Genomic DNA, 16,508 nt, shown 5'->3' with positions numbered 1-16,508 from the left:
TTGACACATAAGCATTTAACAGAAATTCATTTACTACTTCTTTACAACAGTGAACTCCTCTTTTAAGTTTTTTTTCCCAATTACAAATCATATAATTATGTGAAATAAGCAGCTGACAAAAATACTGTCATTTTGTAGAATAGTGCTTGAGAGAAAATTATTTCAGATCCTAATAAATGAAATAATTTGGATCATCAGTCCCTATCATTTACCTATGAAACTGGGGGTTCCTGCAAAAATCGAGGGTAGACATATTAGTCCTAAACACAGTTAGTTTGGTTGCTGTTGCAGAGACCACAAATTATAGAGGTGTAGCATGCTAGAAGGTAAGAGTCCTAACCACACAGTCAAGCTTGTATGGTGGCCCCTGGTGTCTCCGCTGAGGCTTCTTGTGTCCTTAGCCCCACCATTCCCATGACATTTTCTCAGTTGTGTATTTCAAGGTGTTTGCCACTTCAGGCTCATCACAGCTCAGAGAAAGAGAAAAAGGAGACAGAACACTTCACTCCTCCATGAGGACATGACTCAGAAGCTCACACATCATCTCTGTTCACATAATATGGGCGAGAACTTGGTCACCTGACCACACTTAGCTACCAGGAATTCCATACCCAGCTACAAAGCAGTCAAGCTTTGGGAAATCCTCTTGGTGAGAATCAAGGGTCAAGAGAGTTGAGTGCTTCTATTAAAATCCCCCAAAGTTTGTGTGTTATTTTTAAAATTCTGTTTATTCTGCCATTCACACACTCTCCCAGTAGAGTGAATCATTGTGTCTCCCAGAAGGGTCACCACAGTGAGTTCCATGATTTTCCTCCTTTGGGCAGGTCTTGCTCGGGCCAAGTCCATTCCTAGCCAGACATACTCTTCAGAAGTTGTGACCCTCTGGTACCGGCCTCCTGACGCTTTGCTGGGAGCCACTGAATACTCCTCTGAGCTGGACATATGGTAAGAGCTAGCTGATGCCGAGAAATTGAAGAAAATGTGAGTCACCCAGCCATGAGGGTTGCTTGATCATCTATAATACATGTCAAGTAATGATCTAATAAGGACAGTCACTAACATTTATATAGAGAGACCTTAGGTGTTTCGAATGCATTATCTCATTTGATTTTTGCAATCAGTCTATGAGTTTTTATGGTAAAGAAACTGCTATCCAGAGAGGTCTTGCCCAAGGGATCTTCTGCATTCTACACTCCTTCTACCACTCCCCTCCTCCTGGCTCCTCATTTCAGTCTTTTGCCTTTTCTCCTTAACAGCTTGTCCTCAGAAAAACACATATAAACCCCCCAAAGAGACAGATACAAACACACACAACTGCACCCACACACTCACAAGTGCCCAAACATAGGGCACAGTCTGGTGGGAAAGGCATGAAGACTAAGACCAGGAGGCCTGATATTCATGCCAATTCTGTTTCTTTCTTTTTTGAGGGTGCCCAGGGGCACTTAACCACTGAGCCAGATCCCCCAGCCCTTTTTTATGTTTGATATAAAGACAGGATCTCACTGAATTGCTTAACACCTCGCTAAGTTGCTGAGACTGGCTTTGAACTTGCAATCCTCCTTCTTCAGTCTCCTAAGCTGCTTGAGATTAGAGGCATGTGCCACCATACCCAGCTTTATTTCTAATCAATTAATCTTGATTCTAATATTTTGAAAAACTCATATATCTTTCTTTTGTGTGTTTCTTCATTTTAAAAATGAGGGTCATAAGCTCTCCCCACCAGGGGTTAAATGGAACTGTAGTGCAAGTATAAGGACCTGATAGATAGATGCTATAAGTAGAACCACATTGTTAGGGTGACTCTTGGGTCAAGGGGGTATGTGGAGAGAATGGGACCTCAGTGGTGTTATGCACTCTGGGTGTTGTTCCTGGAGGTAGCCCATCATTTGAGGGCCACAGTTAGACAGTCAACTCTTCGAAGGTGATAAAATGCACAGACCTCTTTCAAGAGGCTTTAGAAAAAGGGTTTCTATAAACACAGGCTTTGTTTTTAAAAATCAATATATTTTTTAAATTAAACAGTGCACTAAAAGGCTGATGTAAGCTTTTAGATTTCCCAACAAATTGAAAAAGTTTGCAGAAAATTTCCTCCAGTTTATCTAGAGTCATGGATTTTTGATATCTGGTCCCATTTCTAGAAATATCACCTGATAGTCAAACCCCTCTGAAACTGTCAGCTTACCCTGCTCTGCACTGTCACTTCAAAGGCCTTCAACAGGCTCAGGCATGCTCAGCTCATAACGATGTCTTCCTGTTGTGTTTCACAGAGTGAAACTTCTACCCATCAATTTTAAACTCGCTCTTATTATAGAATATTTAAAACACTCAAACATATGGAGAACACATATGTAGATCAGCAATTCTTAACCAGGAGCAATTTTGCTCCCCAAGGAACATTTGCCAATGCCTGGAGACATTTTTTTGTTGTTGTTGTCAAGGCTGTGTGTATGGGGTGCAGTGGGGTGGGTTGCCACCAGCATCTAGTAGGTAGAAAGACCAGGGATACTGCTAAATATCCTACAATGCATAAGATAGCTCCCCACAGCAAAGATTTATCCAGCCCCGATTGACAGTGGCATAAAGATTGAAAAAGCTGACACAGATTAAGAAGCATAATAAAGTGAACTGCATGAACCTACTACCCTGTATAACAGCTAGAACTTAATATTGCCATATTGACTTGTGTACCTTTTCCATCAACTGGCTGCTCCACTGGATCAGTGTCCTCCTGAATTTTGTTTTATTTTATTTTTTGATCCTATTCTCTTACCCCTTTTAAAAATAGTATCTTACCTGGCATAGTGGCACATGCCTGTAATCCCAGCATCTCAGGAGGCTGAGGCAGGAGGAGGATCATGAGTTCCTAGCCAGCCTCAGCAATTTAGCAAGTTCCTAAGCAGTTTAATGAAACCCTGTCTCCAAATAAAATATTTTTTAAAAAGGCAGGGGATGTGGCTCAGTGGCAAAGTGCCTCTGGGTTCAATTCCTAGTACCAAAAAAAAAAAGTAATAATAATAATAAAAATAGTATCTTCACATTTTATTTGTATTCTTAAAAATGTTATTTTATTTTACCTGCTTTTGAGCTTTTATAAAAATGGGATTGCATTGTTTAGTCTTCTGTATCTTGCTCTTGTTCTCATGCAATGTTTCTAGGATTCATCCACATTGATTTATGTAGCTACACTTTATTTCCTGTTGTTGAACATTTTATTTACTTTGATTTTGTTTTGTTCCTGCTATTTTGAAAAGAATTGGTGTTTATTTTTAAGGGTTTTTCTAAGATACTTATCTAGGGATAAATGTGCTATCTCCCAGGGGATGTAAATGTTCAATTTTATAAAATAGTGCTTCATTGTTTTCATAAGTGGTTATAATAGTTGATATCCCAGCAGTGGATTGTAGCCCCTGATTCATATCTGCACCACTTTGCAATAGCAGAATTCTTAATTCTTGGGGTTCAATTCTTAGCACTGCATATAAACAAACAAACAAATAAAATAAAAGTCCATCAACAATAATTTTTTTTTAATTCTTAATTCTTGCTCATCAAGTGTACAGAATGTTTTCATGTTGTGATCTAAATTTGCTTGTCCCTAATCACTAATGAGGTTGGGCATCTTTTCATGGATGATTTGCCATTATGTTTCTTTTCTGTGATTTACTTATTCATGTCTTTTGTTCATTTGCTGTTGGTCTCTCTGTTTCCCTCTCTTCCTTTGTTGATTAACAGTAGTTCTTCATATATTCTGGATTTTAATCTTTTATCAGTTATGTGTCTAACAAGTAGCCTTTCCCAGTTCAGGGCTTATGTTTTCATATCTTAATGTTATTCTTTTGGATAAAGTTTTTAATTTTAATATTGATGACCTTATTAATCTTTTCTTTTGTTTATCCCTTTTAATTTCATATTTCAAAAGTCCTTCCTTCCTTCCTCTCTTCCTTCCCTTAGGTGAGGATGATATTACCTAATAGATGCTTTTAAAGATTGAACAGTTGTGTACGTGTGTGTATGTGTGTGTGCACACATGCACACCACTTGGGATTTGCACAGGAAAGGCAAGCACTCTATCAGTGAGCTACATTTCCAGCCCTTTTTAAAAATTTTTTATTTTATTTTGAGATAGGGTCTCACTAAGTTACCCAGGTTGGTCTTGAGTTTGCATTTTTCCTGTCTCAATCTCCTGAGTAGCTGGGATTACAGGATTGAGATACAATGCTCCATCAAAGGTTATAAAGTTTTTTCTTTGCACTTTCAATCTTTGGTGCATTGACTTTTGTGTATGTTAACCAAACTGTCTCACTCACTTCTTCAGTAACATGCCATGCCAAATCTCTCATATATCAAGTTTCCATAAATGTATAAGTTTGTTTCTGGGTTCTTTATTCTAGTGCACTGGGGTCAATTTATCTGTCCTATCTTCTAGAGCATTATAATAATAATTGATAGGACAAAGTCTCCTCACCCACTTCGTCTCCTCCTTCAAGAGTATCTTGATTATCACATATCTAAAATCCCAACTACTTAGGTGACTGAGGCGAGAGGATTGCAGATTGGAGCCCAGATGGTCAACATAGCAAAAACCCCATCCAAAAAAAAAGTCCTGATGATTTTTTGTATAAAGTTTAGATTCAATACTTCGAGTTTCATAAAAATTCCTAATATGATTTTCACTGGGATTATGTGGAATTTATAGACTACTTTGAGATTAACACCCATGATATTGCCTTCCAGTTTTTGAACATTATGTATCTCTCCATTTGTTAGTTATTCTTTAGTGACTTTTGGTAAAATTTTATAATTTTCTTTTAATCTAAGTTCTTACATATCTAAAATAAAGGTTCTTAGCCAGATATAAAAGTACACACTATTACAGCCTGAGAGAGTCTGAGACAGAAGGATCCCAAGTTCCAGGCCAGTTGGGTAACTCAGCAAGACTCTGACTCAAAACAAATTAAAAAGTATTGGGGAAGTAGATCAGTGGTAGAGTAGTATGGGGCCCTGGATTCAGTACTATAAGACAAAAAACAAGTAGAGGTTCTTGTAAGCCTATTTTATGGTTTCTTATATATGGTGTGTTTTCCCCCGTGTGTGTTTAGTTGTTTTTGACAGTGATGTTAATTTGCTTTGGAATTTTATTTGTGGGATTTCTTTGAGGTCTTAAATGAGGTGAGTCCTTCAGAGAGGATTCGTATTTGATGACACTGGGGATGTTTATCAAAATAATACAAATATTTTATTAATTGCATTAATTATTTATTAAAGTAGTTTTACCTAAGTATTGGTTTACTACCCAAGTCTTGACTTCTTTTACCACTATCTATCAAAAAGAACTATGTCAATTTGGAGGAATAGTTGGGTAGACTATGTAGCCAGGAGCATCTTACAAAGTGATCCAAAAGGATGAGGGTGTGTCAAAAGGACATAGAAGGGCTGGGGATGTATCTCCAGGCTAGACTATTTGCCTAGTATTCAAGAAGTCTTGGGTTTGATTCTCAACATTACCAAAACAAAAAAAGACAGGGGAATCTGTTTGAAGAGATTTCAATTGACCAAATCTAGGGAAATTTGGATATTAAAGTAAATGATGAGAGTAGAATACATGTGTCCACGCTAAAGATAGCTAGCTAGTTAGATGGATAAGAAGGGAGGCGCCTTCCTACAGTAGAATGCCAATTTATAACTGAAGCAGAAATGATGGAGGTGGAAAATCACTATTTTATAACCAGTATGGGAGTAATTAGTTGAAACAAGAACCATCCATGCTAAACTAGAGGGGGAAATTTTGATGAGCAGTAAGATATTTACATGGTCTCAAAGTACCTCTTCTCAAATCACTTAATTACAAAGAAAAAAAATAGTCACCTTATTGGAGAGAAATGTGGCAGGCAACATCTTACCTAAGTAATGAAAGTTAATATGATAAGACTACTGACATTATGTGCCTCCAAACATTATGCTCTGAGAAGGATGCCACATCATTTGTTTGATAGTCCCGAAAAACATAGCCTGAATCTAATCACAAGGAAACAGGAGATAAATCCAATTTAAGAATATTCTACAGAAGTAGCCAGCCTGGTACACTCTTTAGAAGGTCAAGCCCCCCCCCCTTTTTTTGGAGGGCCGTGCTAGGTAATGAACCCAGGACTTCATACATGCTAGGCAAGTGCTGTACCACTGAGCTACATACCACCCCTTGGGTCTAGGTTTTGAAAGCAAAGAAAGATGGAGGGACTGTTCCAGATTAAAGGAAACTACAGAGACATGTCAACTAAATGCAATGCACAGTGCTAGATAGGATCCTAGGGCAAATGGAGCTATAAAGAATATTAGTGGGTTCAAAATGCTAGAAAAACTAGGGTTATCAGGAAAATACCTCAACATCATAAAGGCTATCTATGCTAAGCTCCAGGCCAACATCATTCTAAATGGAAAAAAAATTGAAAGCATTCCCTCTAAAACCTGGAACAAGACAAGGATGCCCTCTTTCACCACTTTTATTTAATATAGTTCTTGAAACACTGGCCAGAGCAATTAGACAGATGAAAGAAATTAAAGGGATATACATAGGAAAAGAAGAACTCAAATTATCACTATTTGCAGACGATATGATTCTATACTTAGAAGACCCAAAATATTCCACCAGAAATCTCCTAGAACTAATAAATGAATTCAGCAATGTAGCTTGATATAAAATCAATACCCATAAATCAAAGGTATTTCTATACATCAGTGACAAATCCTCTGAAAGAGAAACTAGGAAAACCACCCCATTTACAGTAGCCTCAAAAAAAATAAATAAAAATTATTGGGAATAAACTTAATGAAAGAGGTGAAAGACCTCTACAATGAAAACTAAAGAAAGGAATTAAAGAAGACCCTAGATGGAAAGATCTTCTACCTTGTTCTTGGATAGGCAGAATTAATATTGTTAGAATGAGCATACTACCAAAAGCACTATACAGATTCAATGCAATCCCAATCAAAATCCCAATGATATTCCTCATAGAAATAGATAAATTCATCTGGAAAAATAAGAGACCCAGAATAGCCAAAGTAATTATTAGCAAGAAGAGTGAAGCTGGTGACATTACTAGTCCAGACCTTAAACTATACTAAAGAGCAATAGTAACAAAAACAGCATGGTATTGACACCAAAATAGACCTGTAGAGCAATGGTACAGAATAGAGGACACAGAGACTAACCTACATAACTACAGTCATATTAGACAAAGGCACCAAAAACGTACATTGGAGAAAAGATAGCTTGTTTAACAAATGGTGCTGGGAAAACTGGAATTCCATGTGTAACAAAATGAAATTAAACCCCTATCTCTCACCATGCACAAAACTCAACTCAAAGTGGACCAAGGACCTAGAAATTAAATCAGAGACCTTGCACCTAATGGAAGAAAAGTAGGCTCAGATCTTCATCATGTCAGATTAGGCCCCAACTTCCTTAATAAGACTTTTATAGCACAAGAATTAAAACCAAGAATCAATAAGTAGGATGGATTCAAACTAAAAAGCTTCTTCTCAGCAAAAGAAACAATCAGTGAGGTGAATAGAGAGCCTATAGGATGGGAACAAATCTTTACCACAAATACATCAGATAGAGCACTGATCTCTAGGATATATAAAGCATTCAAAAACCTTAATACCAAAAAAAAAAAAAAACAAATAACCCAATCAATAAATGGGCCAAAGAACTGAAAAGACACTTCTCAGAAGAGGATATACAATCAATTAACAAACATATGAAAAAATGTTCAACATCTCTAGAAATGCAAATCAAAAATACTCTAAGATTTCATCTCACTACAGTTAGAATGGCAGCTATCAAGAATACAAACAACAATAATGTTGATGAAGATGTGGAGAAAAAGGCACACTCATACATTGCTGGTGGAACTGCAAATTGGTGCAGCCAATCTGGAAAGCAGTATGGAGATTCCTTGGAAAACTTGAAATGGAACCACCATTTGACCCAGCTATCCCACTCCTCGGTCTATACCTAAAGGACTTAAAAAACAGCATACTACAAGAACACAGCCACATCAATGTTTACAGCAGCACAATTTACAATAGTTAAATTGTAGAACCAACCCAGATGTCCTTCAGTAGATGAAAGGATAGGGAAACTTTGGTATATATACACAATGGAACATTGTGTATACATACAGCATTAAAAGAGAATAAAATCATAGCATTTGCAGGTAAATGGGTGGAGTTGGAGAATATAATGCTAAGTGAAGCAAGCCAATCCCAAAAAACAAAGGCCAAATGTTTTCTTTGATATGAGGAGGCTGACTCAAAATGTCAATGGGGGGAGGCGGGAAGCATGGGAAGAATGGAGGAACTTTAGATAGGGCAAAAGGGAGGGAGAGGAAAGGAGGGGACAAGGGGTTAGAAATGATGGTGGAATGAGTTTGATATCATTACCCTAAGTACATGTATGAAGTCACGAATGGTGTGAAAATACTTTGTGTACAATCAGTGACTTGAAAAATTGTGCTCTATATCTGTGATATGAAATGAATTGCATTCTGCCATCATATATAACAAATTAGAATAAATACATAATTTAATTTTAAAAAAAATATTAGTGGGACTATAGATGAAATTTAAACATGGGTTATGAATTAGTGATTTGGGATTAATGTTAAAATTCCTAATTGTGGTAATTGTACTGTTTTATATAAGACAATGTTTGTATTCTCAGAAAATAACCCACCTAAGGAACCTGGAAAGGATAAAGAAAAATAAAGGTTGGGGGAGGATGTCTCATGGAAATAAAAGGGAGATGAATAGAAGAAAGGGATGGGGGCCAGGAGGAGGGGAGGGCAAAGAGAAACACCGGGGAATGACATTAGCCAGATTATATTGTTATATCACATGCATGAACAAATATGTAACAATGAGTCCCATTGTAATGTATAATTATAAGCACTGATAGAAAACATGGGAAAATAATAATAATTGGTTAATTAATTATGGGGCAAAAGAAAAAAACACATAAGCATTTAGAAGTGAAGAGTCATGATTGCTGCAAGTTGCTCTCTAATGCTTCAGGACAGTTAGGTAAGTAAAATGAAATGGAAGCAGGAAAACACTGGCAATGGCTTACTGTGTTTGAAAGACATAAAGGAGTTCTTTCTGTTCTTACATCTTTTCTGTAAGTTTGAGATTATTTCAGAGTAGAGGATGTAACTCGGTGGTAGAGAGCTTGCCTAGTATGCATGAGGCTCTACATTTGATCCCCAACAACGAAAAAAAATTCAAGATTAAGAGTTACCAAAAAGCGAAAAACTTGGTCTTTCCCCAAAGATAGTGTAAGAAGCACTACTTAGTACATGATCAGTGCTTGTAATTATTTCAAGCATGTTTGAGAAGAAAGTATTCCTTAATTTTTAAGTACAGGTTTTTAATATATCCAAAAATTTAAGATTGTTAATCATATCACCCAAATATTTTTTGTGTAATTTTTGTCTCTTTAACCTATCAATGGAGATATGTTGAAATCATTCACTGTATTGTCAGTTTACCACAATTATATCCATTTGGGGGCGGGGGCGGGTAGTGGGATTGAACTCAGGGGCCCTTGACCACTGAGCCACCTCTCCAGCCCTATTTTGTATTTTATTTAGAGACAGGGTCTCACTGAGTTGCTTATCCCCTCAATTTTCCTGAGGCTGGCTTTAACTCTCAATTCTCCTGTCTCAGCCTCCCGAGCTGCTGGGATTACAGGCATGCACTACAGTGCCTGGCCTTCTATTCATTTTTGCTTTACTTACTTTGAAGCTATTTTCATTAAGTACAAATAAATTTAAGAGTGTCCATTATTCCTTTCTGCACTTTAGATGTTACTTTTGGAATAATTTTCTTTCTTCTAAGGTCAGTCTTTTAGAATTTTCTTTAGTGTAGGCCTGTTGGTGGCGAACTCTCCCTTTTGTTTTCTGATGGTAAACGTTCACCTTCACAGGCAGTTTTTCTGGGGGTGCAGTTCTAGATGACAGTTATTTTCTCTCAGAACTTTGAAGAGGTAATACCCTGCTTTGTCTTCCATTGTGGCTGCTGAGAAGTTTGCTTTAAGCTTTTCAGTCTTCCTTTTGCAGGTGTTGCGTGTTTACCTTGAGATCCCCATTTTCTCTGGATGTTTTAAAGAAAATTTTCTTTGCCTTTGTTGTTATGCAGTTTCACTATGAGGAGTCTAGTATGCACTTTTTTCATTTACCCTGCTTGATATAGATAGCCCTTCTTCCATTTATGAATTCATGCCTTTCATCAATTACTTTTAAAAAAAAAAAATATCACCTCTATTCCGCTACCTCTGCCCTCTCTTTCTAGAACTCCAATGAAAGATTTTTGGACCATCACCTATTATCCATATCTCTTTTCTTTCCTTCATATTCTCCATCTCCTGAACCTTTTGTGCTGCATTCTGAATAATTTCTTCAGCTCCTGTGCCAGTTCTTTAAATTTCCCTTAAACCATGTTATTGCATGTATAAAGATATGCATTATTCCTTTGATAAGTGTTTCATGGATTTAACCATGGATGATGATGGCACAAAACAAAAATTAAAATTATTGTCATTACTCTTATTCATCCCACTATTATTATTGTTTGATGATAAAACTAAAAAAATATATATATAGAAATAGTGTTTGTTTTTCTGGTACTGGGGATTAAACCAGGGCCCTGAGAATTCTAGTGGTCTCTGAGCTACATTCTCAGCAGGAATATAGAAATAGATCAACAGGCATTTTCCATGGAGTTTACTATATTTGTTTACCCTCAAAGCCATTGCTAGAAATTGAGTGTTTACATTATGATTCTCCCTCTCTACTCCCATTTAAATTTTTTTAAAATTTTTCTTCTCAGATGGATAAGAGGGCAAGTGAGTAGGGAGAAGATCTCTAATCTACAAAGGAAAGAAAGGGGAGGAAAAATCCTGTTCTGCTAGACCATGCAAACCTATAAGGTCCAAACCAAATGACTTTGTAGGAGGCAAATGTCAGTGAGCGAGCATTGGAGCTTTTCTCTTAAAGAAAGCAGTTGACTACAGGGCTCGGGTTGTGGCTCAGTGGCAGAGCGCTTGCCTAACATATCTGATGCACTGGGTTCGACCCTCAGCAGCACATAAAAATAACGAAATAGAATAAAGGCACTTCACATTGTTTCTCTCTCCTTCCCCTTTTCAGACCTTAAAAGAGTTCATGAGGTACTTCAGTGAGAAAAACTCTAAATTCATTCTAAAAACTTTTTTAGAATGATTACAATGTTGTTGTTTTACTTTTTTTGTATTACAGTAAAATTTATTTTATTTTTTATTTTTAGTGCATTATAGTTATACATAATAGTGGGGTTTGTTTTGACATATTCTACTTATATACATACATATAATAGTTTTCTCCTTTTCAATTCCCAGCACCTCCCCCTTCCCTCCCCTTCCCTCCCCTTTTCTCTCCTTCTGCTTTCTGTCTCTATGAAGTTGACTGTTCCAGGTACCTCATCTAAATGGAATCATGTAATAACTTGTCCTTCCATGTGTGGCATTCTGCTCAGTGTACTGTCTTCAAGGTTCATGGCAGTCTAGTGTAGAGTTTTAAAGGAGGCTTTATTTGGGTACACCAGCTTCCCTATTGAGTACTAACTGCCATCAGCTGCTGGTTTTAAGACTATGGAAAGTTGTCCCTGCCTGATTCCTGTCCTGTCAGGCTTCTCTCTGCAAACTTACAAATAAAAAATGCGGGCCAGGAAAAGCAAATGGACATGTCATGTCCCTGCAATGTATTATGCTATTCTGAATCAAGTTCAGCACTAAAATGAAATACTAATTCATTTCTCCCAACAATATATCTTTATATGCTCCTTGCATCTCTGAAAGCCTTAAAACTCCTGAGATGGTTTTCTCCCCAGGGATTGCCTGAGGAATTTGAGGAATCTTTTTCTCTCTTATGGAAGATTTTATTCATGCTTAGAATAGAGAAAAAGTTAGGAAGATTGCCAGAAGGAGTAGAAAACATGTAAGCTGTTTTCTCTAACTTGACTGAAGTACCACAGTTAGAGCAATAAAATGACCCAGGGCATCTCTCCCTTCCGAAGGATTCACTGTTTATGCCACCTGGTCTTTTTTCCTCCTTGTGTGTGAAGTTCCTCTTCATCTACATGAACAATCCCAAGGGTATCTCCAGACCAGAAATCCACTGAGAAGCCTAGGATAAGAACAGCCACCAGAATGAAGATTTAAAAACAAAGCAGAAGCCAGACGAAGTGGTGTATCCCTGCAATCCCAGCAACTCAGGAGGCTGAGGCAGGAGGATTGCAAGTTGGAGTCAGTCAGCAAATTAGTGAGGCCTAAAGCAAATGAGCAAGACCCTGTCTCAAAATAAAAAATGAAAAGAGCTAGGGATGTAGCTCAGTGGTAAAGGATCCCTAGTACCAAAAAAAAAAAAAAAAAAAAAAAAAGAAAGAAAGAAAGAAAAGAAAAAAGAGCTAGTTTCCTATCTAGACTTCAGTATTCAGAATATTTTAAATGTTTGCTTAATCCTAGTATGAAGTGGGCAAAATGGATGATAGCCTCACAGCTTATATTCTTAAATTTAAAAAGTAAATAAAAAATAAAGCAGCTAAGGAATTTATATATACATATATATTCTTATGTCCACATCTATTCTCATATCCATATAAAACATATATGTACATATATACACACATATAAACATACACAAATTCTTATATCCATATATACACATATGTATCTATATATAAATGTGTATGTATGTGTGTATATATTATATATATATATATTTAGACTCCAGATTTGTTAAATTTCTGCCTGCCTTGAAATGATTATGAAATATTTCAACCAATAAACCAAATATTATTATTTTATCTCTATAACACAAATATCTTGTGTTACTTTTGGAGTACTTGTATAATGGCCTGAATGTTCTAGATTTAATATATTTTACATAATTTTGTGCTCCATCTTAGCAGCGTAGAAGGTAAAGTCATTAAAAAATTGTGTAACAAGTTGGGTGCGGTGGCTCACACCCATAATCCCAGCCACTCTGGAGGCTGAGGCAGGAGGATGGTGAGTTCAAAGCCAGCAACAGTGAGGCACTAAGCAATTTAGTGAGACTCTGTCTCTAAATAAAATACAAAATAGGGCTGGGGATGTGGCTCAGTGGTCGAGTGCCCCTGGGTTCAATCCTTGGTACAAAAAAAAAGAAGAAGGAGGAGGAGGAGGAGGAGGAGGAAATTGTGTAACAAAAGGACTTCCTTCTTGTTTTTCCATATCTACCAATTGAAAAGATACTAGGAGGGGCTGGGGGTATAGGTAAGGGCCAAAGTAGCATGCCCAATGCAGGAAGCCATCTGTGAAATACATGAGGACCTTCTCTAGGCATGGGAGCTAGGGAGGGATAGGCCTGGCATAGGGAACTTTCTGTGGCTCTCCTGTGGCAATAGATTGCCCAATGCATGTGACCTTCCCCTCCACTCTGCTAGAAAGGTCTTTCATAGTACGTAGTACTAGAGATGGGCATATCCTATTAGGAACTGAACAGTCCACCTTTATATTATTTTGGTGAAGAATAGTCTAATACAGAAGGCCTTTGATGTTTTCCGATAGGCTGGGCTCCATCTTGTTCCAGAAGCTCCATCCATCTGATCAGCTTGCTGGTTCTGCCCCCGTTTTTGAAACTACTTTCTGTGTCCTGTGTTTTTTTTTTTTTTTTTTTTTCTTTCCTGTGTTTTATTTCTCTTAGCTTTTATTTCTCAGCCAGCCCATTCCACCAAGGGGAACCCCATTTCCACCATCCGCGGGGGATGTGGGCAGGACCCAGGGCCCTAGGTTCAAATCCCAGCAACATACACACACCTTGAAAAGACAACAGACTTTTTCCAGGCAATGAAAGTCTATTTTAGGGAGAAGAAAAAAAGGTCGACTTCCAGTTTAACCCTAGGAATGACATATTATTTTTAACCTTGTTTAATATGCCTTCTCTTCTAGTGGTTCGTAAGCCATATAATTTCTTGAAGGTAGTTGGGAACTGGATGGAGTGTTGGGTCTAGTCTTCAAAAGCCAATACATTTTAATTTTTATTTTATAACCAAGTAATAAACCAATTACATATATATTTTATGTCCACACAATGTATACATTTCACTTCAAAATGAAATTGTGTTAGGCTCTTCAAGTGTGTTTGGAGAAAGCTTGGGCTATGGAGACCATTTGGGGGCACTTGCTACCTGCTCCTCAGTTGACTTGCCCCTTATATGTTACCATTGCTAGCAACCAGGATGGGTTTACCATTTGGTAGGGTGCCATTACTTTCATTCCCCTCCATATATTGTTCCATTTATACATTTTGTATCTGTTGTTTTAAAGACAACAAGCAAAAAGAATAGGAATATTTAGAAACAAATTAATGAGTTTTAAAATAACAATAATTCCAGAACTCCACCTCAAGATACTCTTTACTAGATCCATAAGTTACATTTATCTGATCAAAATTTAAAATGTATGACAAAAAATTTAAAAAAAAATTGGGGGCTGGGTTGTGGCTCAGTGGTAGAGCAATGGGCTCAATCCTCAGTATCACAAAAAAATAAATACATAAATAAACATAGAGGTCTACAACTAAAAAAAATTTTTTAAATGTAGCTCTTCTATACTAATTGACTTTTTAAAAAATGTGTAACAAAGACCTATTGTTCAAGAGGGTAAAGAAAAACCTGCTTGTAAAGCTTAGTCTGATATCTTTCTTTTTTTCATGAAATTATGAGAATAAGCCAGTTGATTAAGTTCAAAGGGTACATCATGAAACCAGATTTTGCCTATTGTGACATAAGATAAATTTCAGTTTTCTTTGAAAATATAGTCTCTCCCCAAACCAAATACAAGATAAGACTTTTTATTAAACTTGATTGTCGAAAAACCTGCCACCTTCTGCACAATCAGTAAAAGTAAATTAAACAGTGTATATTTATAGTCGGATGGAAAAAGTAACAATCTGTCATATGAAGTAAATGTATATGCAGTAGAGACAACATTTTATATGAACTTGATAATAAGTCTTTCATAATACAACAATCCATAATAAAATGTTTTACTTAAATTTCCTTGTTCATGGTGCCCCACAAAAATTACAAATTTATGTGTTATGGTGAATGGGATTTGGAGTAGAAAAAAATTGAGAAGTATTGGGCCATGAAGATAATTGCTATAATCAGTCACCTGAATCATTTTTAACACACAAAAGACATAAAAATGTGCACATGGGGTTGGGGATGTGGCTCCATGGTAGAGCGCTTGCCTCGCATCTGAGAGGCCCTGGGCTGGGTCCTAAGCACCTGCAACAAACAAACAAACAAAAATGTACATTCATTATTAGCAAAATAAATCTCACTCCTTCTTGTCCCTCAGGAATAATCTTTCAGTTTGATAATGGAGGAAGGAAAATTTATATTTCGCCCTATTTAATCTTTTTGAAGATGCACATTTTCTGTTAAATTGGGATGCATCTCACCAATAGTAGCATCTTCAATAGAAGTCAGCCAGCTGCAGTTGTGACTGTAGTTACAATTGCAGAATGAACATCAAATAAGCCAGCATCAAAACTTGCAGAATGGGTATCACTGACTTGGGAGGAAAACTTACAAATAAAGAGCCTTAAAAAAAAAAAAAAAACTGTATGAGCCAAATGATGTGGAGAAGGAGTGAGTTGAACATGTTTAGCAACATTCTTTAAGCAGGAGTCAAAAGTAAGCTAACTATGTAATTGCAAAACCACTTTAGAAGCCCAGAACCAATGACTTAGTTCTTTTATAACTTATTTTAAGAAATGCTGCATCATCAACCTCTTAATACAGGGGATGATACTGTGAGTAAATACAGACAGATATTGAGGAGTCTGAGTCAAATGCTAAATGTGAATAAGTTTTAGGAACCAATTTATTTTGTTAATGTTCCTTTTCTTCTTGCATGTGTATGATAAAATAATCTAATTAAATTTATAACATTCCTTTCAATAAGTACAAAATAAACGTTCTGACCATGTCATAGTTTAACTTGCAAGGGGTGTGTGTGTGTGTGTTTTAAGGGGTTGAAATCTTTTAAATTATTAAAAAATCTTAATCGACATGGAATAGTTGTACATACTTATGGAATAACTTGCAGGAGTTTTTAAACTATCTTAATGAAGTACACCATAGTGAGGTCTTTTTTGGGGGTTGGGTGGGTACTGGGGATTGAACCCAAGAGCACTTAAACAGAGCCAAATCTCAACCATTTTTTATTTTTTATTTTGAGACAGGGTTGCACTGAGTTGTTTAGGGCCTCACTAATTTCCTGAGGCTGACTTTGAACTTGCAATCCTCCTGCCTCAGCCTCCTGAGCCGCTGGGATTACAGATGTGCACTGCTGCTCCTAGTGATGTCTTTTTACAATGATAGCATCTTAGATTCAGTGGAAAGGACTATACAATTTGTGAATT

General features: G+C 36.8%; 1 protein-coding gene across 2 annotated transcripts in view; it reads left to right on the top strand.

Moving 5' to 3' along the window:
• The window catches only part of Cdk15 (cyclin dependent kinase 15), an 85,138-nt gene that overhangs the window by 29,884 nt on the left and 38,746 nt on the right, over positions 1-16,508 (top strand). For both annotated transcript variants that reach the window (XM_027941844.2, XM_027941843.3), the window contains exon 8: positions 825-945. In XM_027941844.2, coding sequence (XP_027797645.2) covers positions 825-945 — 121 coding nt within the window. The remainder of the gene's footprint in view (positions 1-824; positions 946-16,508) is intronic.

The sequence above is a fragment of the Marmota flaviventris genome, chromosome 11 (assembly GCF_047511675.1).
Source record: "Marmota flaviventris isolate mMarFla1 chromosome 11, mMarFla1.hap1, whole genome shotgun sequence".
NCBI classification, from domain to species: Eukaryota; Metazoa; Chordata; class Mammalia; order Rodentia; family Sciuridae; genus Marmota; species Marmota flaviventris.
This window is presented reverse-complemented; position numbering and strand designations above follow the sequence as displayed.